This window comes from Emydura macquarii, unplaced genomic scaffold (assembly GCF_026122565.2).
Source record: "Emydura macquarii macquarii isolate MOO-44397 ecotype Brisbane River unplaced genomic scaffold, CSIRO-AGI_Emac_v2 contig_480, whole genome shotgun sequence".
NCBI lineage: Eukaryota > Metazoa > Chordata > Testudines > Chelidae > Emydura > Emydura macquarii.
This window is the reverse complement of record NW_027130617.1, coordinates 2,616,647-2,642,254: the sequence shown is the minus strand read 5'-3', so window position 1 is coordinate 2,642,254 and position 25,608 is coordinate 2,616,647. Positions and strand designations below refer to the sequence as shown.

At 41.8% G+C, this 25,608-nt stretch overlaps 2 protein-coding genes across 4 annotated transcripts in view; both read right to left on the bottom strand.

Annotated features, from left to right (window-relative positions):
• Positions 1 to 13,546, bottom strand: part of LOC137146790 (uncharacterized) — a 56,854-nt gene extending 43,308 nt beyond the window's left edge. The window contains exons 1-3 of the mRNA XM_067538273.1: positions 13,475 to 13,546; positions 10,429 to 10,548; positions 5,657 to 5,842 (exon numbers count right to left, since the gene is read on the bottom strand). Coding sequence (XP_067394374.1) covers positions 5,657 to 5,842; positions 10,429 to 10,548; positions 13,475 to 13,546 — 378 coding nt within the window. The remainder of the gene's footprint in view (positions 1 to 5,656; positions 5,843 to 10,428; positions 10,549 to 13,474) is intronic.
• A 2,613-nt stretch (positions 13,547 to 16,159) lies between these two features.
• SLC25A24 (solute carrier family 25 member 24) overlaps positions 16,160 to 25,608 on the bottom strand; it is a 37,775-nt gene continuing 28,326 nt past the window's right edge. For 2 of the 3 annotated variants that reach the window (XM_067538332.1, XM_067538333.1), the window contains exons 8-10: positions 22,871 to 23,038; positions 20,352 to 20,502; positions 16,160 to 19,540 (exon numbers count right to left, since the gene is read on the bottom strand). In XM_067538332.1, coding sequence (XP_067394433.1) covers positions 19,362 to 19,540; positions 20,352 to 20,502; positions 22,871 to 23,038 — 498 coding nt within the window. In that variant the 3' untranslated portion in view covers positions 16,160 to 19,361. Of the gene's footprint in view, positions 19,541 to 20,351; positions 20,503 to 22,139; positions 22,397 to 22,870; positions 23,039 to 25,608 lie in introns of those variants that run through there. The other variant, XM_067538334.1, reaches the window with a different exon arrangement.

The following is a 25,608-nucleotide window of genomic DNA, read 5'->3' as shown; positions in this document are numbered from 1 at the left end:
AATAAAGTCACAATCATTTCATGAGGACCAGATACCATGTGGACTTCATGCAAGACTTGTGGACATGCACACCGTCAGCAGACAGTTGATTTTACAAGATACACAGCTATTGAGTTGCCAATTCCCATGTTATTGCAAGCCTTGTGATTTCAGGGGTTGGTGTGGATTTTTTGGTTTTTGAAAAGCTGCTCCTGATTTTACCATCACCACTCTTATTTTTGTATTCCATACTCTTATACTGTTTTTATTCCAAACAGCTACCTTCTCCCATTCTTCTCAATAGGACTGAAGCTTAGTTGCCTTTGAGTTTCCAATGAGATGGTCACAGACATAGTTGAGCTTCCCCATGGCTGACGTGATTAGATCCGCGCATTGGATTCACATTGGTCTAGGTAGTTCAAGGTCTCTTCCTTTGGCCTCTAGGCTCTCTCCTTGGACTGTCTAGTATCCCTTCTGAGAAGTGGGACCCCGCATCCTGCTGCCCTAGCACAAGACCAGTGCTAAATCCCTTCCAAGACTGCCAGTAGTTTAAGCACACCTGCCCCAGAGCTCCAGCCTTGTGGTTACTCTGATTTATAATTTAACCCTTCAGGAACATGCAGTAGTTGAAGCAGATAAGATGCAGACTTTAAAGAGTGATTGATTTAGAAATCTCTTTGCTTTAGACAGCACAAGAGATCTACAAATTCAGGCAAAATAAGAAACGCATGTACATAATTCCCTGCCTCAATTTCTACCACTCAAGAGTTCTTTGGGATTTGGTCACTGCCTTCAGAAGTCTCCAGTTCACCTCTCCTGGGCCTCACTCCTCTGGTTCAGCCTTCTTTTCCTTTTCTGGTCAGCAAGAGATTGTTTAGATGAGACCTAGTCCTGTTATAATTTCCAGTTCCCTCTATCATGTGACCCTCCTGGCCAGCCTCAAAGTGCCCTCCTCCCTCAAGTGATCAAAATTCCCTATCAGGTGGTCTGCTGCTTGTTATCACTCACCAGGAATCCAGCTATGAAAAATTTGTTTTTACCTAGGTTTCAGCCATCCCTTCATTCTGCTGTACAACGACTTATTAATTTGTTCATGTTTTAACTACTGTGCCAGAGACAGTCACCCAGGCACCAGTCTCCCTCTCTTTGCCACCAGAAGTATGATGCAAGAATATAGTAAAAAACCACCATAAGGCATAAACATACAGAGAGTTCATAATATTAAAAAAGAATTCATAAATGCTGTATACCTGAAGTCTCCTTTTTAAAAAGAAATTAAACTTAGTTACAAAATATTGCAAATCAAAATGGTCTTTTTGGTTTAAATCACAATATGCTAGACACAATTAGAAAAGAAGACACCAGAGATCAATATGAGATGAATGCACGTTTTATAAACTCTATAAAGACAATTATTAAAAATTATTTAAATATGTTTCCAGCTAAAAGGCAGCTTCAGTCACATTTCAACTCTCATACTTTGACAGATGTTCTCTTTCTTTTAATATGAGAACATTTTTCAAAGGAAGTTACACACCAAATTATATAGGAAACAAATATAAGGCTCTGGTTTAAGCTGGCAAAAAGCAGGAAATTCATTCTATAGCCCTTCTTTGAACCTATACTACAGCTGTTAAGAGCCTTGATCAGTGGCCTCAGAACTGAGGAAGATACTACATATTGTATTACTGTGGCACAGCAACATGAGCTAAGGATGTAGTTTATCCTGGATGCTGCATTTCCCAGCTTTTGTCAGCTTTATTCATTTGAATGACATTTTTATATCTGACTTTAACTGCATTTAATCAAAATCTTCCAGGCATGACTATGCTCAGATCATGCAGTTGAATAGTAATACGTCAGCAAATGTATATAGCTCTTATGAGAAATTAATCAGTCATGTCTTCTAAAAAATTCCAATGATCTACAGTAAATCAAGTGTTCTATGTGTAGAATATAAACCAACAAGTGCGTCACCTTAACAAAACATTCTCAAATATATTGTAATGATCGTGTTAGTGTATTTTTACACCACTGATCTCTACTGTTAATACTTTTATTGTTACTTATTATAGTTAAGATTACTATTACTGAAAATAATCAGAACTATTCCATTGTATATTATATGCTCTATACACCTATAGCAATGCTCTTTGGCTCAAAAGGTAAGGGGTCTGCACCTTTACAGCAAGAGGATTCAAGTTCTAGCCCTTCTGTTCCTCATTTCTGTTCCTGTGTAGCTCTAGTGAGCAACTGTTCCTGAAGATTCATGTGGCACCAAAGCATTTGTTTCCTACTGTATCTTTTAGGACAGACTCCAGCCCTGAATCTCTTTGAATGGTATGAATTGCCTTAAAGTCAATTGTTAATAGTTAGGAGACTTAAAAATTCCAGATCTTCTAGAACTTTCACCATTTGGGATCACAGACTTTAAAAGAAGCCATTTGATTTCTTTCTAACTCCACAATGGAAAACTTGGAGAACTAAAATCACAATTTCTCAAAAAGAAGTTATTTGCATCATCTTTTTGATATATTGATATTTAAACAAGATTGAAATCTCAAATTATCCTCTGGATATTCTGATAAGAACATATGTAGGTAGAGCATGAAGTTGGACAGGGGAGTTTTTTAGATTTGGACTGTGGAAGTTTTTTTTTATCCTTTTTGTTTGTTTTAACAAGTGTCTGGTCAGCGTTTAAACTCTGACTAACCAGTTCTCAAAAATCTAGAGGAATGGTGTAAGATTCCAGGGAACCATATGATGAAGATAAACGGTAGTCATAGACAAAGACAAGAGCTCTCTTGGGCCTTGTCTACAATAGCACTTATGACAGCAAAACTTGTGTTGCTCAGCTCATTTAGGTGGTTTTATTATGTTAGCAGGAGAGCACACGGCTACACAAGCGCTCTTACAGTGGCACAGCTGTACCAATACAGCTGTGCCACCATAAGCTTTAATGTAGACTAGCCCTTAGTTCAACTCTAGTCAGCCCACAGGCAGTGCAGGATTGTATTCTATTGTATGTCCTAATGAATCTGATTAGTTCCATGTTTAAATAGAGTCCCAAGCAATAAGAATCTCTTGGGAGACTATTTCACTACCAGGAAACTTTACTGATTTTCAGCCTAAAATTTCATTTGCTCACTTTGCTCCCATTTTCCCCCTACCCAATTCCCACAATGGGTACCACTGTTCACTTTTCCTCCTCCACCTTATTGTTTACAGCCTTCATATACTCCAGAGTTGGCTGTTGTATAGCCAGACTACATTTTATTAATTCTTTGAAGCTGTCTTTCTAAATCCCTTAACCATTTTTGAATCCCTCCCCTGAAGTCCCTTCAATTTGCTGACCTACATCTGCTACTGGGGTGCCCTATTCTGTACATAGCACAAGAGGTGCATTCTCACCACAGCCATATAATTTAAACAGGATTCCTTGTGAGAGTAAGTACTACTAACATGAATAAAGATTTGAAGGATCAGGCCGTAAATTAGCCTCAGACGTGACTGAAAAAGAAAGGGATGAAGGTAACAAAAAAAATAAAATGAAGAAAAACAAATGTTAGATACAAACACTGAAAGAACCCATTACTAAAGTTGGGCAGAAGGGAGAGCGGAAGAAGAGGTGTGAAGAGCAGTGGCTGAGATGAAGAAAAAAAACCTGTTAGCTGGGCTTTTGCACATTAGATGTAGTAAACCAAAAAACAAACAAACAAAGAAGTGTGACGTTCCACTGGCCCTCTAACCTGTAAACGAGTGGCAGAAACAGTGGCCCAGATAGATATTTTATTCCATCAAGCGAAAGGACTTTGTTGCACATATCCCCACATACTTATGGGAGGTGGAGGATATTTATATCTGGCCTCAAAGGTGCAGTGGTTTTTCCAAGTCACGGGAAACAGACATGAAGAGCTTTAATGAGATAGCCTCCAAGACCAGAAAGCAGGGATACTCAGACTGAGGCTCACAACCAGCTCGTTAATGAGTCTCCTGTGGCTCTTTGCAGCATGATATTAAAATACTGATTTAATTAACCAATCTTAAATTATTAACCAGTCAGGATGCTCTTACTATGTTATTAACCAATTGTAGTTGATAAAAAATAATATTTGGTCAGTCCCTTTGCTGAGAAAACAACATAATATAAAAGCTAAACATTTCCCATGTCATACTGTTTAAATAGGACTATAGAGTACTATAGTAAATGAAAGAATGAATTCACACGAGTCTGGCTTTTTTTGGTAATGCTGATGGCCAATTTGGCTCCTGAACCACTGAGCTCTGAGTATCACAGCCAGAGAATATCTGTTTTGGCAGTAATCTGCAGTGCAGAGCACCTCTCAGCATTGAGAAAGGTGTGCCACCTACTGGAAAAATTAGGTAATTGAAGGCTGGGTTGTTTTTTTTTGAGGGGCGTGGGGAGGGAGTAGTTTTGGCCCCCAAGAACAAAAACGAACAGCTGAATGCACTTTCATTAGAGTAAAAACTGTTCCCCTCTATGGAGGGAACCCAAACACCACAATATATGGGGCCCAACAACACTCCTCTGCCCTGCACCTTGTGATCCTGATTCTCCACTATGCCAGAATGTGGATCAGGTGAGTCGAGTAGCTGCCATAGAGACCCACTTATAGGTCCCTGATCTTTGGCCACAGGGTTTTGCAGGAGGACTATTTTAACTTCCATTATTGGACTACCTGCAGTGGAAGATCAAACTGAGTGTAGCTCAACTCCACCATGAGCCCAGCTCACTCCTTACATCAAGGATACAGATGGGAGCTGAGGTAGAAGGCAGCTTTGCTTGCAGAGATTCCCCCTACAGGGAGGAGTCTCCTATGGGAATCTGCCTGGTTTAATCCCAGATGATACTTGCTTTCTAAAACACTTTGAGAGCCATAGATGAAAAACTGACAAGAGCTGAATATTGTTACTCCAAATTTGCATTGGGATGAGTGATAAGAGAATGAGTTTCTCATGTCTTTGTCAGCAATTTCTCTTCATCCAAGAGACATTCTTGAGAGGTAGAGGACATAATTCAACTAACCAGGATATCCAACACAACCTGCACTTTAGCACATTGTTGCCACTTAAAATCATCATTTTTAAATGCTACTAATAAATAGAGCATTCTGCAGCTTTAAGTTCATCCAGACTTGGAGTTTAGGCCTCTACCATCCCAAAGCACTTTTTCCCTTCCCTCCCACAACCAGAGTTTTACAGACCTTCCCAGGAATATCTATGTAAGGTGATTGGGAAGCTGAGTGAGAGTTAACCACCCCTTCCCAGGAGCCAAATATGGCCCAGAATTTCTCACACCTATTGTATATGAGGATAATTCCATGGTGTGAAGTAAGGCGGGAGAGGAAACCTACACAAGTGTTTTGATAGCAGCATTACTTAACTTTAAGGCATTCTAAACATGAAACAACATCATCATTTCCACCTAACTGGCTTTTTGCAACTGGAAGGGAGAAAGGACATAAGGGGAATATTTACCTTGTTTTTACAACTGCTGTATAAGTATGTGACCAAGTGTTTTGTTTTGTTTGGGAGAGGGGAGGCAAAGTTGCAATTCCCTTTACTCCCTTCCCTGAGCTTCTGTGCATGCCGAGTTCTGCACCACAGCTAGAGTTCTAAAACCAAAGTCTCCGTTAGAGAGTGAAGCCAAATTTACCTGTGTGGGGACATTAAATCCTTCTCCTTTCTCTGGATGCTGAACAGCAAGCGTTTTATTTTTTCCACTTCCTTTCCTCTCAGAGTAAGGTTTGCAACTCCAGTTCTCTGCAGTCTGATATGCTCTATACTGGGGATGAAGTGTTGTGCTGCTAAGAGTTGGTTTGTTGTCAAAATGTGAGGAGCACTGCAGGTGAATTAAACAAAAAGGCAATGCTAAAATTAACAACCAAACAGGAAGTCAAATTCCTTTTCCTAGGTAGAGTCATGGTTATGTCTACACTATAGCTTATGTTGTGTGTCATTCAGGAGCATGAATAATCCTCTTCCCCCACCCCGAGCAACGTATGTTACACAGACATAAGTGCCAATGTGGACAGCGCTATGTTAGCAGGACAGGTTCTCAGAGAAAGCAAAAGGATTAGTACTGTAGTATTGTCATTGTACTTGCCCAATAGAAAATGTGTAGTTCATCAAGTTTGTTTTACTTTAACAAACCATCCTCTATTTGAAAAATTTTAAATGTAGTTTCAGGACTCTCTTCCCTCACCAGACTATTATTTTTTATTTGTATTCTAGTAGCATGAGAAGTCTCCACCCAAGATCAAGGCCTGATTCTGCTAGGCACTGATCAAAAACAATTTTGACAGTCACTGCCTCAAATAGATTACAATTTAAACAGGCAAGACAGTTTATGAGGGGGGAAAAACAGAGGCAAAGAGAATTGAAGTGACTCATCCATGGTCACTTTCAGAATGAGATAAGAACCCACATCTCCTGAACCCCCAGTCTAATGCCCTAGCTACTGGATTACACTGTCTCCTAACAAAGATATCACCCTGTGACAATGATTAGTGGCACTGGAGCACTGTCTAACACACTATATACAGCAAGGTGTAGACCCACCCATAAAAAAACCAAACCATATTATTGATTACATAAATCTGCCTCCTTATCCCTTCTTCTTCCTTAATATAGTGAATTTGGAAGACTAAAACCTACTGGTGAAATAATAAACTAGAGGCAGATGTTCCCAGTAGGAGCATTGAACATGAAGTTATTTCAGCTTGAACATAACATAAACGGCACACAGAGATGGACAGTACCAGAGAGTGATTTACAGTCAAAGAGAGGAAAGCTGAAGTAGTAGCAGAAGATCCCTGTGGAGAAACGCTATGCTGGACCAGTCTCTATGCTGCACCGGTAGCTGATCCCTTCCCAAATGGTGGCTGGCTGGCAAACAAAAAATGAAATGCTTACAAGCCAGATATTAGGTACAGTTGTGTATGCCATTATTGATCCATCTGTATGAGCTACAGGCCATCTGCTTTAGTTAAGTTGGAATCAGAATGCATTATGTTTAGTAATTGGGCCTAAAATTTACCCTAATTCAACTGTAAAAAGTAGATAAAAGTTTATAAAGTGTCACAATAATCTATAATAAATGTTGATGGGAGAAGGTGGAAAAGGGAGACAAAGACTAACCTAATTTTCAGTCCCACACTTTTAAAAAAAAAAAAACACTTATCAGTCATGATCTTAACACAGTCCTTGAATTATATTAGGAGGCCTTTTTGTTTAGGCTAAAACAAAAAAGGGTTACTAATGTAATTCAAGGACTGTACTAAGATCATACATGGTAAATATAAAAAGTGAGTACCAAAAGTCAATGAACCATAATTGGTGTGTTGGAAATTAGGCCTATTGGTGGACAAAATTACGAGAGGATGGACTGTTCTGCTTTACTCTTCCTTTTAAGGTTCTTAAACACTGAAGACTTGCGAGGAAAAGTTCACAGAAAAAACAACTGTCTGCCAACAACTGCCGTAGCAAGCTTTACCATCATGGCTGCCATCCTCACCATTGCCTGGGACTGCAAAATCCAGCATAACTCCTTTATGGCTTTATCATCCTGATTGTGAAAGATTTCCTGACTAGGCCAGGCCAGGGAGACCAACTCAAACACCACCATCACCATCTCCACCAGCTCTGGCTAAGTCTCAAACCGCAGCTGGGATATAACTATTTGTCCTTCTGCCTGTCCTTTTTCTTTCCCACCTTATTTTTTCTCTTTCCTATCCCTCTTTCTCCTGCCCCCACCTAATAACAGTCTGGCTTAGCTGGACAGGAGTGTATATTTTGCAACAGTGCTGTAAGTCTGTGACCAAAGTTGCAGCTAAAAACATTACCCTAAACAGCCCAACTCTGCACAAGTTTGCCAGGTCTCAAACTGGCTGATAAGACAGTGTGCTGCTACACTTCTATTTTCCAGCAGTAAGGTTTCAAATGGGAATCAACACCAGAGGCAAAAGCTATATTTTCTATCTTTGCTAGTCTTCTTTCCCCTCATGTATGTAATTTGTCTTGTCTTTTCTTTTGGGAAATGGACTCAGGCTTTAACAACAGCAGCTCCAGACCATCTCAACTAACTTCTCTTTCTCAAACCAGGGCCGTTACCACCATCTAAAGGATGGTCAAACTGTCAAATAAGGTTTGGGTTGTTTTAGTTTTTTTCCCTTCTTCTAAAACAAACAAACTCACTCACTAGCTAAAGACAAGGTTATTTTAACAACGTTCATTATTCAAGCCGTAATAATTTACATTTCAATGCTTTAACTGTTTTTCCTTCTTTTCTGTATCTTTGATAAAAAGAGTTAAAGAGCATTGGAATGGTGTGTCTGCCAGGGCACTAAGCAGGCTGAGATCTCTGGGTACCAAACTGTTTAATGTCAGACAGTGATAACACCTTTGACTCTTTTGGGCCCCTTTATTTCATCTAAAATTAATGCAACAACCCACCACCACAATGTGGCACCCTCAAAGGTAGGAGGCCTTTGTCTGGGCTAGTGTAGTCCCTGAAATTGCTTTCCATCAGAATCCGCTACCTGTAGCAAATAACTGTCATTGAAGGCATATAATTTTTCCTACCCCATCAAAAATGTCTGCTCTTGTGCATAGGCATAGAGGTAGCAAATTCTGACAGAGCAAAATTCTGTCTTCCTGTCAGAATTTGCTGTGTTAAGTCTTTCTCCACCCACTGGTCTAAGGCTAGCAGGATTGCTGGGCACCTCAAACACACTAAGTCGCAAAGACCTCTAAATACCAGGCTCACACCCACACTACACAAAAATAAGAGGAAACTAAAATTATGGGAACTTTTATATCAAGCACCTTTTTAAAAAGTTGAACATCCCTGTTATTGGCTGTAAAGGGCTCCATAGGTGCTGGTGTCTAGTTCTGGGAATTAGCTTTTACCCCTACTGTCATTTGCTTATGTTGTGGTCCCTCTTTCTTTGTGACTTAGTCTTCCAGCCAGCTCACTTATGTATCCCACCCCCCAGGTATCAAAATCTTTACCAGACAAGCTATCCAAATGCCACCTTAGATAGACTTTCATTCCACCTCTAGATCTTGTACTACTTCCCCATAACTAGTAGAGAAACCCAGGGTCCCCCATCCCACAACTCTAGGTTCCAGCCAAGGATATTATGATCAGCAATCAAAGTCTATTCACTCTCTGTTGCTGTTTTCCTAGCTACCTTCCTACCCCACCTCACTGTCTTCTGGACTGTCTCTCAGTGTTCTACCAGTTTTTTCTGCTCCCTATGGCTATTTCACCCCTCTCAGTCTCTTCCCAGAACCTCTAGACCAGGCAGGATCCCACAGCTTAGTCTCTCTCTAAACTTCTATCTTGTCCCCAACCAATTTGCTTTTCCTCTCAGGAATGACTCCAACCCCCCTGCAATCATCTCTTATTCTCAAGTCCCAGCTTTATAATCCTAGCCTCACTGACTTCATCTGCAATTAGGCCTGAGACCAAGCCCTGCCTCCCCTTCAGGTGCAGCCTATAAAGTTAAGTGGCTGCTGCTAGCCCACATTGAAACCAGTTAGGGCCTGTGTAGCATGAATGCCCCTCACACTGGCTGAATTTGCAAAGGTCTTAATATGATCCATACTTAAAGAAATGCTAACAACTTTTGAATACTACAGGCAATCAATTTCAAAATGTGAGGGAATGTTCTAAGGATGAATGGCCCAAACCTTGTTAAATTTAGGGAAAGCTGGAAAATCAAAGGACGGAAGGAGGGGACATACAGACCTTCTACCCTCTGCTTAGTACAGCTTCAACCACCTCTGCAGTTTTGTATAGTTCAAATAACTGGCTGATGGCCACCTATTAACATCTCGCATTATAACAGTATCCCATGTCCTCTCTGCTTATCCTCCCAGTAGAATTTAACAGGTTGACACTCTGAATATCAGATAAAAAATACTGGTGGTGAAAATGAGGGGTGTGAACACATCCAAAGCCATGGGGGAACCCTGAATGTGAGGTACACAGAGCTCCAGCCTTAGGACAAAATTGGGGACCCTGGTATAAGGGGACTAGGGGGCATCCATGGTAAAGGGAGATTAGAGGAAGTTGCAGAGAGCCCTTGAAAGAGGGGGTTGGGAGGATGGCACAAAGCAGAAAGAAAGAGGGAAATGGAGGAATGCCAAAAATCTCTGTTGTGTGAAGTGAGCTTAGTTGACAGAAGCTACAAAGCATGTGACCTCCTGCTATTAGTCACTGCATAATCTTTTCAGCTAGAAGAGGATTTTTTCCCCCCAAGAATGCATACAAGTCACAGATGCCTGTCTTGCAGCTGGAATCCAGGATGGCACCTTGGATTACTACACACTGGCACTACCACAGCTGAATATAGGGCCCAAGCAAGTCTGTTGTTGTGCTGCTACAGGCTAGCTTCCTATTTTAACAAAGGTGAAAGTTACCTCTGCTACTGCTGCTTGCATTTTCCACTGATTGTAGAGACTGCCAGCTTCTTTTCCAGTGAGCAGCTGCTCAGCTCTCCGGAACTCGGTAGAATACAGTATGCATTTGGCAGAGGACACCTGGAAAGTTATGAACAGTTCACTTTTTTACTCCTATATTGTAGTGTACCAATAGATGGCGCTGCTGGGTTTAAAGCCTAGATACATATGTATCTTATATTATGTATATTATGCAATCTAAACTCTGAGAAAGGGTTACAGAGACTTGTCATTTATACAACGTATATAGTGATTGGTTTTTTTAAAAGAGTTATTGGAAATAAAAATATTATAGTTAACCTTTTGATATTTTGTACTCCTGTGCCTTAGATGCAGGCGTACTGCAATGAGATGAAAGATAAGTCAGGTACTGTAACTATAGAGCCTTCTTTAAGGTAATGGCTCCAGCTCAGATAAAGGTTCTGGCTGTTTAGCTGTAATAAAGTGTTGCCCCCCTCCTTAGATTATTTCTCATTTCCTGCGCTTACCACTTAGTGTGGTACTAGATATGCTATATATATCACATAATATTGCAGTGGATCCAAAAACTTTTCACCTTGGTTTCATAGGACTGACTATGGTTTGGGTAGCATTGTTACGTGTTATCACATAAAAGACACTTGTCTGCATCTATTGTCTCTTGCAGGAGCTGTCTGTATAACACTGACACACTCAGCCCACAGGAGAGAGGGTTAGGTGAATTACTGCATTACCTTGTAAAGCTCACTAAAGACTCAGCACTGAAGTGTTCAAGGAAGAGATCAGCCCCACAGGAAGAAGGGTTGAAATTTAATGGGGAGAAATTGCCTTTGGATGACAATATACACTTGCAAAGGCAGGTAGCTTTTAGATGGTATTCATTTGCTAGGGATGTGGAGAATATTTACATTGATGGTATCCAATAAGCAAATTTTCTGCATCTTACAAGACCACAGAAGGGTTCCAAGGCCAGATAGAACTACCCATGTGCAATATTGCTGCAAGTATTGTTCTTCAATCCCTGGCATAGGGCGCACTCCTGCAAGGTGCTGAGTGTTCTCAGCTCTCATAGAGTTCAGCTTCTCACAGAATTGGGGCTCTTATAGACTACACTGTTCCTATATAATGTTTAGATCAACATTTTATATTTTTATGCAATGTTTGGCAGTGGATGTTATGCCTTTTCTAGCTGGACTTGGGATCATATCTGCCTCAAGTTTTCCATAAAATATCCTTGTTGGTATTTGGAATATTAAGGGTAGAGACATGCTGGCCCTTTATCTTATCTACCTATCTTTGCTCATTTTTACAGAGCTGTTCCAATTAGGCTAGTTTTTCATTGTACAGAGATGAAGAAAAAGCTGTGGAATGACTTTTTTTATTCCTGATCAGAGGTTTAATTAATTAATTTGTTTATATTGTGGTATCATCCAGTCTGATCAGGTCCCTAATGTGCTAGGTGCTGTACAAACACACAGGAAGACCAGTGCCCTGAAGAGTTTACAATCTTAAGACAAGACACAGTAAATGAGTGTAAGAAGTAATAGGGAGGAAGGATAAGACAACAATTTTTCACCATGAGGAAACTAACCAATATATTTTCTATTATATCTCTGCTGGTCAATTCCTCTGGGTAGACAAGCCCTAATATTAATAAGAGCCTACAATTTACATTGGCTAACTATGTCACAATTGGATGGTTCTGAATTCAGTGAAACTATGGGAAGGGACTATGAATAAATAGTCAGCCATCCCTGACTGCCATTCATTGTGAACAGCATCTTATTTCAGACTACCTTTCTGATAGGTCTTTCCTAGATGCTGAAAAGCCTTGTGAAAGGGTACTAGGCAAAGGAAAGCTGAGCCATCCCTCTGTCAGGTGAGCCCAAATTAAGGAAGGGGAATTGGAGCCAGCTGAGTAAACCTGCACTTAGTGGGCCAATAGGGAGCAGCTGCCGGCCTCGTTAGCCAGGGGCTACAAAGGGCTCACAGGGACAACACCCCCCCTCCCCCCCAGGAAAGGGGGTGCCACTGCTGCCTCCTGCTCCTCTCAGCTGGTGTCTAAGACTGAGAGGCCCTTGAGGCTGTTACTGAACTGTCTATAGAAGGTGGTGGTCAGGCAAACTGTAACTAAAGCTCACTGATGGGAGCATGAAGTTGAGGTCTCTGACTGGTTTGTGGGTGCAGAGGATCCAAGGAACAGGAGGGCCCTGAATGAACCTGTTACAGGCTACTCACGTGGGTATTCCTAACAATCATTTCTGAAGAGCAGACTTTCACTGGGTTCCTCTCCCAGGGCACTGTCCAGGGAAGGGACAGAGCCTTTGTACTCACCTGGCCTAGAGTTAGCAACAGCCAAGCAGTCTACCACACAGGTCCAGTTGTGCGAGACTAAGCATTCTACCTGGGTCTAGGATAGTCCACCTGTTCTGGGTTGTCAACAAACTGTCACACAGATATGGTAGGACTCTTTCCTCAGAGAGCCTCTGGTAAGCAGGCAGGCTCAAGCTAGTCTGTAACAATAGTGGTTCAGTCAGGCCATCCCTTTGTTCCTTCCTTTCAGAAGGGTGCTCTGGGGCAGCAGTCATTTGCAAAGCTTCAGCCTTTATCTAACCTTTCCCCTGGAGCTGAGCACGGGGAGCCTACTCTCTTCTGATCTGCTACCAAGTGTACAGTGTTCCCCTGTTTTAAACTCCTCCCTCCAGATCTGACATTTCTCACAGGCATGGTGGGGCAGATTGAGGCCATGACAGCTCGTTAACCCTGTGTTACCAGGTGTGGGGTTTGTATACCCCGGTGCAAGAGCTGTTAATTGGGATCACCCCCACGCTAAATTTCTCACTGTCCATGAGGGAGAACTGTATGAAGTGTTCCGCTGAATGTAATTGTGACCAGCCCAAGAATTTGAAGTGAAAGGGTGAGTAACGATAGGCATCACAATGGAGGGGCTCAAGTGCTTGCAGGATATGCAGTTAAATCCATGGTGAGCAAGTCAGAAGCCCATTTGAAAAGCCTCATCTCACCTCACCATCGGAACAGTGTGTGCTGCTCGTTCTGTAGGAAAGAAAATCATTGGCAAGTTTTTGTTGTGCTGCGTCATGCTCAGTGATACATTACACTTCACCGTAGCAGGACTTTATGAATCAATAGGCTCAAGGAACCCAGGGCTAGGCTGCAGCACTTTGGAGGGCACCATTTTGGAGAGACAGCTCTGAGGGAAGCAGTGTGGGCAGATGAACCCTGAGCAGTGATTGGCCGGTCAACACTCCTATTGCAGCAGTGCTCAGAGCAGCGGTACAGACACCTTTTGATCACTGAGCTGTTCCTTCAGTGCCAGTTTAATGGTACAGCAGGGGTAGAGGGTAATGGCCAGACTGCCCAGCCTCTGCATAGGTGCTCAAGTGGGGGCAGGGATGCAGGGTGCCGTTCTCTTTCCTACCTTGTAGCTCCCACCTCCCCTCCCAGGAAGGGGCCAGGCACAATGGGAATCCTTTGGCTCAGAAAAACAAGATGACCATAGGGCTGGCTCTGCTATAATCACTAGCCTTAGCAAAAGAAGCAGGGAATAGATGTGTGCAGGGGCCTTCTTACAGCAGAGCAGCCAGGCTGGGTAGGCACACTGCAACTGTTACAAGCACTGTGTCACAAAAGCCCAGGGCTAATACTACAAGGGCCAGTGGGTACGGTCCTAGACAAAGAATCTAGGATTCTATTCCTGGCCTTGCCCTTGATTTGCTGTGTGATTGAGTAAGTCACTTCACCTCGCTGTGTCTCAATTTCTCCATGTGTAAGATGAGATATTTACCCTTTGAGATCTATGGATGAAAAATCCACAGTGTGGCCCTATGGATATTGTTTGTTTGGGTTATATACATTTCACTAACTTAATCTAACTGCCTTGCACCAAACTGCCTTGCGGGCGGACTGGGTGGATCCTTGAGTACTGGGTCATCGGGAGGGGCCCTCCACCCTTCAAGCCCCCTGGCGCATACTTCAGGAGGTGAGGGCAGCCTTGTCACCCACCTCTTGGGTTTAGCTCAAACGGATTCTGCGGGAGGGTTCTCCCTGCCTGCCCCTGACCCCCGGCCCTCCACCTCTTTTCATTGAACCCCTGCCCCATGAGCCACCCCAGCCACCCCCTCCATACACCCCAAATTGGCTGCTAGATCTGCAGCCAGTTTGTTTCCAAGTCACACCACGGGCCCATCTCTACACACTCATACACCATCCTCTCCCTTTCCTCATCCTTGTATCCCACCCTGATACTAAGAGGTGGGACCTTTTGCCACCTGTCGAAGGTGAGGAACCCCAGTGGGCCAGTCTTTATTCCACCTGGGGTCTGTGGCCCACTGGGGATATTAGTTAGTGGCTCCTTCATGGAGCTGTGAGCATGGGCGTGTACCAGCAAGGTTCACCCCCTCCTCCCCGTCCCAACACCTGCTCTTTCTGCAGCATGAGGGAGACCCGGGCACATGCTTACCTGGAGTGCACCAGGCTGCTACCCCTGTTCCAGCTCCTCCAGAACCTCCTCATGAGGTTGTGGCTGCACTTCTTCCCACACCTGTTCCTGTACGCGCACCTCATCTATGGCCCCACCAAGTCACAGGACCTCCTCGTCAATCTCCTCCTCGCACTGGCCAAGGTGGCCATTTACAACACCAAGAAGAGGATGTTGGCTGAGGAGCTGCTCTGCGACTGTGGGGCCTATTTCCATTCCTCTGTCCTATCACACATCCAGGCAGAGTTCCTCTGGCCGTGTCCGCTGGTTCCTTAGACACCTTTGAGGAGCAGTGAGCACTGGCCAGGGTTCTCTGCTCGGTTTCCCCCTCAGGTTCCCTCTGACCTTCATGCCTGCTCCTGTTTTCTCATTTGTTGCCCCTGCATTTAGTTGAGTCCTGGGCTCAGTGGCTCCTCCCCTCTGGTTGAGGGAAGAGCTTTTAGGCAGGCACAAACCCACCTGTGGCTATGTCTCCGCACCCAAATAGGATCAAACTGCCTTGAAACTGCAGAATAAGGTAGTATCAGACATGTAATATATTTAGCAAATGATAAGATAAATAGACAAAGGAAGAGAAAACACACATTTTCTGGGGCTGAAGAGTTTAACAAAAGTTTAGGATCAAGATATGGATAATGTGAGATGTGGGAAGGAGAAAGGGGCACTCAACTATAACACTGATAATTTCAAGACTGAACTCAGTTCTGTTTTTGGTGATATAATTGTCAAAGGGCTTTTATTAAAAGAGTATCATCAATGGTGTGGAGTACATTGAAAGTTATGGGAGCAGGTATGAAGAAATGGTTTTTGATTTACAGTCAGTGTTCTGCTTCTCTGCAAGTGCCAGATGGTTTTAATGGGAAATACTGGTCTAAATGTTTCCCTATTGGAGGGGTGTGTACTCTAAAGGGGACAGCCACTTCTGTCCTGTCACCTCCATCCCGTTGTCCCAGTCTTCTCTCTTCCCTACCCTCATTCATTTTTGTCTAACTTAATATTCTTAATGTATGGGTTTGTTTGTTTGATACTTAACAAATATGGCACAAATTTGTACTGTGGATCACCGCTATCTCAAAACCAATCATCATAGGCAGCTGTGTTGTCTTAATTATGGTAGTTGTAGTATATCTGAAAATATCTTATCAGGACTAGACACCAGTAAGAAGACTGAAGAACTCAGACTCTTAAGTGCAGCAGGTTTAAAAAAACCCAATGTTTTAGTACCAGTTTTATTTATAAATACACACACTACATTTTATACTGACTTGAAAAACATGATTTATACATCTTCCAACATGCATCACTACATGCTACTATCTTCTCAAGTAATATCCAATTTCACAGTAGCTAGCTGGACTATCTCAGTACAGAAACTGTGCTGTACATTTCTGCCATTACCTCCAAACACCTCAGAAGGCAGGTGGCACTAGAACCCTTTTTTCCTTTTCAACATTTAGGGCTAAGTCTTTCCAATACCAGTTCTGTACATGCACATTCTTGCCTTCTATGAATGGTAGACATGAATCTTCAATCAGGAAACACATACACAGCCCTTAATTCACCCATAGGTTAAAAGGGTAATAGTACAGAATCTTTGTTTAGTTATGTATGATGTGCAGTACTTTAGGTATCGAGTGACATTCAAATTTTGGGAGGCTGCATCTTTTAGAATTTCAACCTTTAGAAGAAGAATGATGTGAAAGACTGAAGAATCAAAAGGAAGTCTGTATGCTGGCCATTCCATCCATGCTTAGTTGAGCAAACAAACCATTAAGTGTACAGCATAAATTAAACCAGTTGTTCTGAAAAGGCTGTATATAATGATCCTTTGATTTCTAAACTAGCTTTAACTTAAAGACAAGCACTAAGTATACAATAACCATCAGCCACGTTAAGTCACTCTTACAAACATGCCTGTCCCTTCACAGATAAAATGCTCTTGTGTCTTGCAGGGTAGACAGTAACAAATCATGGTTTAACAGCATCCCTTGAACTGTGCTAAGGATTAAGACTTTGGAGACTTTGCTTGTTCCCATCTACACTGAAAGATGGAACAATGTTAATATTTTAGTTGCAACCCCTGGCAGTTGGTTTTGTAGTGTAGCCAGAATACAGCCTTCAAATGCTAAAGAAGGTGTTCAAATACCATTGTAATGGGCAGTGTAGACTGATTTCAGTACTAATTCTTGCTAACGCTGTTTTGTCTTTCATCTTGACATTAAATCAGAAACACAATACAGGAGTTAAATGAATTGTCATCTTTGGACATCAGTCTTCCAAACCATGAAAAACATAATGCATCCCAGACAGGTTAAGAAACAAATATTTATTATAAACTGGTAGTTCTACAGATCTATAAACGTGAACATCAGGTTTTTTTTCAGTACACAGACTAAGAATACACAGTTTGAACATAGTCTGTTATAGGCACATGGTGAGAAGTTAAAAATCAAATGGTCTCATGTTCTTTGGCATTTGCAACTATCCCCACCATAACTGAGCATTCATAATCGCTCTTACACAATATTAACAAAATGCACTGAGTCTGCTCTACAACAGATGCTGCTTAGGTCATCTTTGCATTTCATAAAGAATATATCTTTGTATAGTTACAGGAAAAGAGATAACTGAGAAACAAAACTGGATCCCATTAATTATATACGAGTACAAAGAGACTGGCAAAGACAAAAGAGCACGGACAATCAGATCATAAAGACACTGTACATAAGTACCATAATACTTTGTACAAAGCGATCTACTCTGGCTTTAAAAAGAAGTGCTTAAAATAAGAGGGCAGGTTAAAATAAAGGTAAAGCCAGAAAAAGCTGCCATTTTATATTATTACCAGATTAACTCCCAGGATTCATAAAATCAAGAATGAAAAATGGTTACCTCTATTTGTTTGTCTTACATAAAAGGCCAAATTCTGTCTTTTCTGTCCGCCCACCCACAGAAATAGTACAAATTAACACTACAAAAACAGTCATTTTGTGCCAGTGTTCAAGCCTGCAAGCAAATGAAGTATGCCTTAGTGGGGAAGCCATTTATGGAGTGTTTGTACATTAAAATATTCATCTCCGATATGGGAGAAACTGTGAAATAATCACTTATAAAAATGAGTTAATGGGCTCTCTGAATGCTTCGTTTATATTCTCCCCCATCCCCATTAATATAAAACAGAGGACCACTTTAATAGTGTCACTGTGGTGTCCTGCCTAGGCACTCAGGCAACCTCATCTCATTTTCTGGTCCCCCTAAACCAGTGCTCTCAGCCCTTCAGATTAGGTAGGGGAAGAGTGCCTCACAGTGTTCATCAGCAACTCCCCATCAAGTACTACTCAACTGGCAGCATGTTGTTGAACTGCAACCTCAGACTCTGGTAGGATGAGAACAGCATTCCCAACCCCATTGAGAAAAATCATCCAAAAGCCTCCCAATAATCAGCTCTGTGCTCTTTGCTAACTTGCTTGCTTTGGTACACTCCTATTAACACAGCCAAGACCTAATACAGCATCAGGTTCATATTAGATACTTCCTTTATCCTGGAACTGTAACCTGCACTTGCAGGGAATTTAGTGATCCAGTCGTTCTTTTCTGTTGCTAACTATTATGATCCTATAACACTTGCATCAAGAACCAAGACAGTCTTGGCTATTGCTGTCAGCATTTACAAATTAAGTGGAAAGAAGCCCAGTGAAACGAGCTCTGAAGGTCACTGTGACTGTATGTAGCATTTAACTCAGCTTGAGGTATTTTGGGTGCCATTGAACAGCATCTCCTTGCACTTTCATTTCTTTAGAGGAAAAACAAGAGGAATATATAAAGCCAAACATTTGGTCATCCTGAAGGAAAAGCTATGAGGACTCAAAGTTTAATTCTTGTCTGCCTCTAAGGCAATGTTTTTCCAGGACTTATTTTAATAGTTTAACAAAAAGAGCAATATTACCTTTACAGATAAGTGCAAAAGGATGGTTGTGAATTGCTTGAGGATAAGATGGTGTGCCAAATCTGTGTCTTTTAATACCAATGCAGTACACGCCTCTCTCAAATTTGGTTTCATTCCAGTCAAATGCATATTTAGGGGAGCAGTAATTACAAAAAAATTAAAGCCAAGGGCTAAACCATAAATGGTTTCCTGGTAGTCTTTTATTCTATAGCTGATTTAAAGATGCTGTATTTTTTTATTTTTGAAAATTGAGTCATACTTTCAAGTGCTATACTGATAGCAGTTTCTAGTCCCCCCTCCCCTCTCAAACTAAGGCAGTTCCTTCCAACTTGGGGAAAAAACAAAACCACGGCTTCTTTGCACAGTGATCTGTTCTCCAATTATAAATAAGAATAAATCAGTTATTTCAGAAATCATTTTGGTTTGAATATACCTGAGAAGGGTAGAGGCTTATCAGTTTTTTCTTTCTTTTCACACTATTCCCAAATTTTGCTTCATTTTTTCATAAACCACATAGCTGATGCTGACAGCTGGAAGCACTTTCATGAAGTTTGGGGCTATACCCCTATAAAGTCCTAGGATACCTTCGTTAGCAATTATCCTTTGAAAGAGACCAACCATGTTTAGCTGTGGGGCTTCCTCCACCAGAGCTAGAAAAGAAAAAGGAGAGCACAATTTCCATCATTCAGCAGTTTTAGTGTTAATATTCTTACCGCATAAAGGTCCTCATTACACAGATGCACAACTTATCACCTCTAACCCTATGGACCTGGTACAGTGTCCCCTCAACCCAGTTTCCTAGCACAGCAAGCAGGTCTGCTCTCAGTCCTTAAGTTTGGGGCAGGTCTCTTTCAGCTGTAGGCATTGGCCATTGAAGTCCCTCCCATGAAAGGTCCACAAGAATATCTTGCTGGTTGCCTTAACAGAATGCTATAAGTTCTATTTGTCCTGCTGGTCTATCCTCTCCTGTCTGAAACCCCTCTCTTTTGTGCAGCTACCACCACCTTTCTTCTCACCTATTAGCAACCATTGGAAAATGACCCTTTTTCAATGGTGGACTTACTTTCTTTCTAAAGGAAAGCTCTATGACCCTCATCAAATTCCTTGGCCTCCTCTGGCCATGCATTTGGTCTTGTGGCTGGCACTTTATTTTAATTTCAGTTTTGTCCTTTGATTTTACTATACAGTCTTTGCATGGTTTGTGATAGGGACTCCGTAAATGGGTTAAAATACATAAGATGATTGACACAAATCTATAAACTATATCAAAACACGAAGAGCTGGGATCTGTAACATGAATGTTGTGTCAAGCTATAACGAACTAATGCCGATCAAAAGTTTAGATGGGCAAGATCTGCCTGGTATTAGACACCTTAAATACAGGCGTATTATGTAGAGTATTCTCCAAATTATAAATACTTTTGAAAGATATTCTTCCCAAACCCAAATCCCAATTCTCACCTTGAGCCTGCATGCGAGTTCTGACGAGAGCAAGAGGGTAGCTGGCTAACTGGCCACAGGTGCTGGAGATAGTGCCACATCCCAGCAACACAAAGACACCAGGGTTAGCAGAGTCTGATGCATAACGCTCTAGCCAACTAGTCTTCAAAGCCTGCCAGGAAAACATGAATGGACTTGAATTAGTTGTATATAAAAGTTTACACTAGACAGATAAGCAGACTTTATGGCTAAAAGCCGTTTTAAGGAGCTCCTTTGGTTCCATAAAAATATTCCAAATTAATTTATGGGCTCCATCCTTCACAATGTTGAGTGCTTGGTCTCAATCCAACAGAGCACTTAAGCACGTGCTTAACTTTATATGCACATTAGTAGGCCCACTGACTTCAGTGGTATTGTTTAGATGCTTAAAGAGCATGCATAAGAGCTTTATTTGATTAGACCACAGCACTCAGCACCTTGAGGATTAAGCTTTATAGTGCTGATCCACAAACATCACAAAATAAACATTAAAAATGTGATAGATAAAAATATTGAATTGCCTTTTCAAGTTTTATTATGAGGCACATTTCTTCCTTCAGAATTAAATGACTTTATCACAGTTACATGAGCCACAGACTGTGCACAGAAGGTTGACAAACCAGGGTATTTCAAACCAAGTGGAGGTGGGAAAATGAATACCAGAATAGAAAACCCCTCATAGAAAATGCCATGCCATCAAGTCCCAACACTTTTTTAAACTCAGCAGCAATATCACAGAAGGGCTTGTCTAAAATGAGTTTTTAAAAGTATATAATGTGTTAGCTAACTTGTGTTAATAAACACATTTTAAGATATCACTTAGCACCTAGCATAGACAAAAACATGTTAGCAAGTTCTGGTCATTCTTAGGGTCCCATTTAGGGCTTTATAGGACAAAATCAACATCTTAAACTACACCCAGAAGCTAATTGGTAGCCCATGCTACTAGCACCATTAGTGGGGCATGTCTACACATCAAATTACTCTGAAATAGCTATTCCTGTTTAAATCCATGTATGGATACTCTTACTATTCTGAATTAATTTAATCCATTCCCAACATAGATTAAGATAATTGGAATAAATCACTCATTCTAGAATAAGAGCATCTACACATGGAGTTAATCAAGAATAGCTAATCCACTTTGAATTCACGACCTATTTTAGACCAGATTCATTTTTTGTGTAGGCAAGCCCTCATTGTGAAGCACATTTATGATGTGTTCAGATTACCATAATCCAGTCATGAGAGGAAATAGTTACATGTGTTCAACTTTATCATAGCCATAGGGCTATATAACATACAAGTCAGGTTTTTAGGGTTTACGTTTGTTGTAGAAAGGACATGCTCCAGGCCACAGGGGGTGAAAAGGATATGAGTACATTGCATTGCAACAACCAGCTGTCTAATGTTCAGGTTTAAACCCACTGACATCCACTTCCGAAATGTAAGCCAGATCCTGCAACTCTCATGCTAGTTGTGCCATTGGATATTACAGGGGGAAAGGGCTGATTGTGGGAGGATCACCTGTTAGGGGCCCAATCCTGCCACTTTTATTATTTGAATTACCATAGTACATAGGAGCTCTAGGCATGTACCAGGACCCCACTGAGCTAGGCACTGTACAAATGCAGAACAGAAAGATGCCCCCTGCTCCAAAGAGTAGTACGTTTTCTTTCAGAAAGAAAACAGATAGAAAATAGGTAACAAGTTTTGCACTCATCATGATTTCTTTTCACAAGTTTGGCTGGGGCCAGAGCCAGTCTCATAATGACACAAGAAGCTCCAGCCCAAAAATTTCAACCCTGTCTGGGAAAAGCCTCCTCTTATTGTCTGTCTTCTCCACTCACCTGCCTCCTGGGAAGAGCAGCCATTCAGGGCTGCTGCAGGAAGCAGGCAGAGCTCTCTCATTCTCCCCTCAGGAGCCGAGGGGGTTCTCACCAAAGGGCAGGGAGGAGCAGAAAGCTCAGCAGCTCAGGGTGGCTCTGCTCCTCTCTGTTCCCATCTCCAAGCCTGCAACACCAGACCTGGGAAGTAGAAGGAGAGGACCCCACTGCAGCTGACCCACACGGGCCTGAGAAAAGGAGTAAAGAACCGACAGAGCTGCAGGAAGGACAGATGTGGGGGTGACAGCTCCCACAGTGGGGGCCAGAATCATCAAAAAAATCAAGACAAACCAAAAGCAAAATTAAGAAAAGAAAAGAAAAAGAAAAGAAAAAAGACTCATGATTTTAGGGGAATCTCGTGATTTTGGTGGGTCTGACTCATGATTTTTTAATCATGGGGTTGGCAATACCGTAACACAGTAAGGACAAGGATGTGGAAAATTGGCCCTGACTATACTACAGTGGATATTTTTTAAATCCACAAATAAGTGTAACTACAGATAAGTTAGAGATGTGAGTGAATGATACATATTTTAAGAGGGTAATAGGAAGGCAGAGTACATTTTTATTTATGTTTCTAAAGTAGTAATACACGCATCATTTAACTAAACTGACCTCATAGACAGCCAGGTCTATACCAGCATAAGGAATTATGCCCAGAATGTTGGGTATATAACCTTTGTAAAAGGCTTTCACCCCTTCTCTTTTTAAAATCTTCTTAGCACAGTCAAACATCCCAGAGTATTGTCCTGTTTTACCCACAGCCAATCTGGTCTTTAAGACCTAAAGGTAGAAGAAATGTAGAATTCATTATTTGACAGGTCACAACACAGTTTACATATAGGAAATCTGGCACAATAAATCTTTGCATACTCATAAGTGTCTACAGTATTTTCAAAAAGTGAACTCCTTTACATTTTGCTGCTCTAACTACCAGAGTTAAGGTTTGGTTAGCACTAGTTTTCTCAAGGTTTTATCATTTGTAAGAGGAATGGCCCACCTAACAACAATATACAAGCTCACAGTTGTGAGGAACAAGGTGTATTTTTTGAGTCAAAATCAGAATAAGATGAAAGTTGTGATTTGCCTTTTTCACAAATTACAAGATATGTAGAGCCTCTAATTGGGTCTGGTGCTTTAGCCTAAGAACAAACTGTGAAATTAGCATTTAGAAAGCAGAGACTGTGCAGGAACATGAACTAATTCCTTCTAAGGTTTCACTAGATCAAGCTTTTCAACTGAGAATTGCAAATCATGTTAAAAGCATGAAAGACGACTCACGACATCTTTGTGAGATAGTTAAGGGATATATAGGGATCACTTCACTAACTACTGAAACACAACGTAACCGCTGTTTAATACTGCACGGGACTTTATACCAGCATTACGAGAAGAACACTATATCCAAATGAAACTGCCAGTGGAATTCCCTGAGCAGGAATTTGGCCTGCTTGGACATCTTATAAGAGATGGCTCCCATATGTGATTTCTGGCATTTCAGCAGCCAGTCTTGGTCAGGAACACCATAAAAAACCATCTTTACTGCAATACTATGGCACGGAAGATGGGGGTATCTTAGGGCTTGTCTGTGCTGAGTGCTACAGGGGCACAGCTACAGACCTGTAGCTATACCACTGCAGTGGCATAGTGCAGACACTTCCTACAGCGATGGAAGGGCTTTTCTGTCATTGCAGATAATCCACCTCCCTGAGAACCAGTAGCTAGGTCAATGGAAGCCTTCTTTCATCAAGCTAGCCACATCTACAGCAGGGTTAAGTCAGCCAAAAAACAAAAACTCCTCCACAGTTTGTACAGAATGCTATTGTTCTTTTATCTCCACAGTGAGACTCTCCTTATCAGAGAAAGATCCAGGTGAGTCACCATTTGATGTTAGTTTCAAATATTGTTGCAATGCTGGAACAGAACTAAATCCTGGTCCCAGCCCAGAGCTTGGGCAACCATGCTGTGCGATACAAGAGTAATTCAGCTTTCAGGGAGAGGGAAGGGATCTGCTACACAGGCTGCAGAATGAAATATAGCCAATCTGCAGTTGTTATTCTATTCCTGAAGCTAGAGAAATTGCTGCTATAATTTTCTTCAGGCCCCTACCTGTGGTATGGAGGAATAATAGCAGTGAATCCACCGAGGAGCAGATCCATCTGCCCACCCTGCCCATAGTGCAAGGAAATCTAACAGATGTGGCTTAACTTCATCGGAACAGGCTACCTAAATCTGCCCCCACTCTGCACAGCAGAACTGTATTGGTTCTGTTGCAGGCAAGGCCTCCTCACCCCACGCCAGAGACTTGGGCCCTGTAATGGCAGGGACTCACCAATAGAGTGCCCCCTGGCGTCCTGGGGTAGAACTGCAGTTACATTTCTGCCTCAGTATCACCTAGTGGGCTTTCAATAAGTTGAATGATGGTTATATACAGTGAACAATGCCCCTTCAGAGATCTCATTTATTTAATCTACTGCCAAACATAACCTCCCCCTGCCCTAAATTCCAGATTTCTCCTTTGCCTGGAGCTCTGCAATCTCTTCACTGCAGACTCAGGGTGCCTCCTAGGACTACTTGCCTTGAGAGATTTGTAGTCTCTCTCCTCTGGAGCTGTCTCTCTTTGTGTTCTGGGGGCTGTTCCTCCCTCCAGAAGCCTCTGGTACCACTGAGCATAGCTTCCTACCAAGCTCCTCTGAGGAGCTCTCTCTCCCCAGGAGCTTCCTCTCTATGTTCTGGGCTCCTATCTGACCCGCAGAACCATTTATAAGGCCCAAGTGTTCCTTAATTAATAATTACCACCCACTGCTTATCCAATTAACTATCCACAAGTGAATCTGGGTTGACTCATTTTCCTTAGCAAAGCCCATCACAGGAGGCTAGAAACCTGACCCCTCTGAGGGCCAGCCCCAGTAGCAGGCCCCCATTCAGGAACGTACTTAAGCACACACTTAACATTAAGGTAAGTTTTACTTCATGGGAATTAAACACATCTGCTGAACAAAGATGCTTTCCTGACTTGGAGAATTAGCATGCAATTTGTGACAATCAAATTTCTAACATTTTAAGAGAAAAAGAACAGAACCCCCGACACATATATCTATGGTGGTTTGGTGTGTGGTGGTTGGTTTTTTTTAAGTGAGTCAATTTAAATAAAATAAAACTCAGAAAATGGCAACAACTCCACCCAACACTAAACACCAGAAACTCTTAGTGTAGAACATGCCATGTTGTATCCCAGAAAGCATCTAGGAACATTATGGTGTGATTCTGAAGGAGTAAATCTACAGAATGCAAGTGAAGGTTGTAATATAGGCACAACTCATGTAACATTTCCACAATAAACCTTGTCTTGC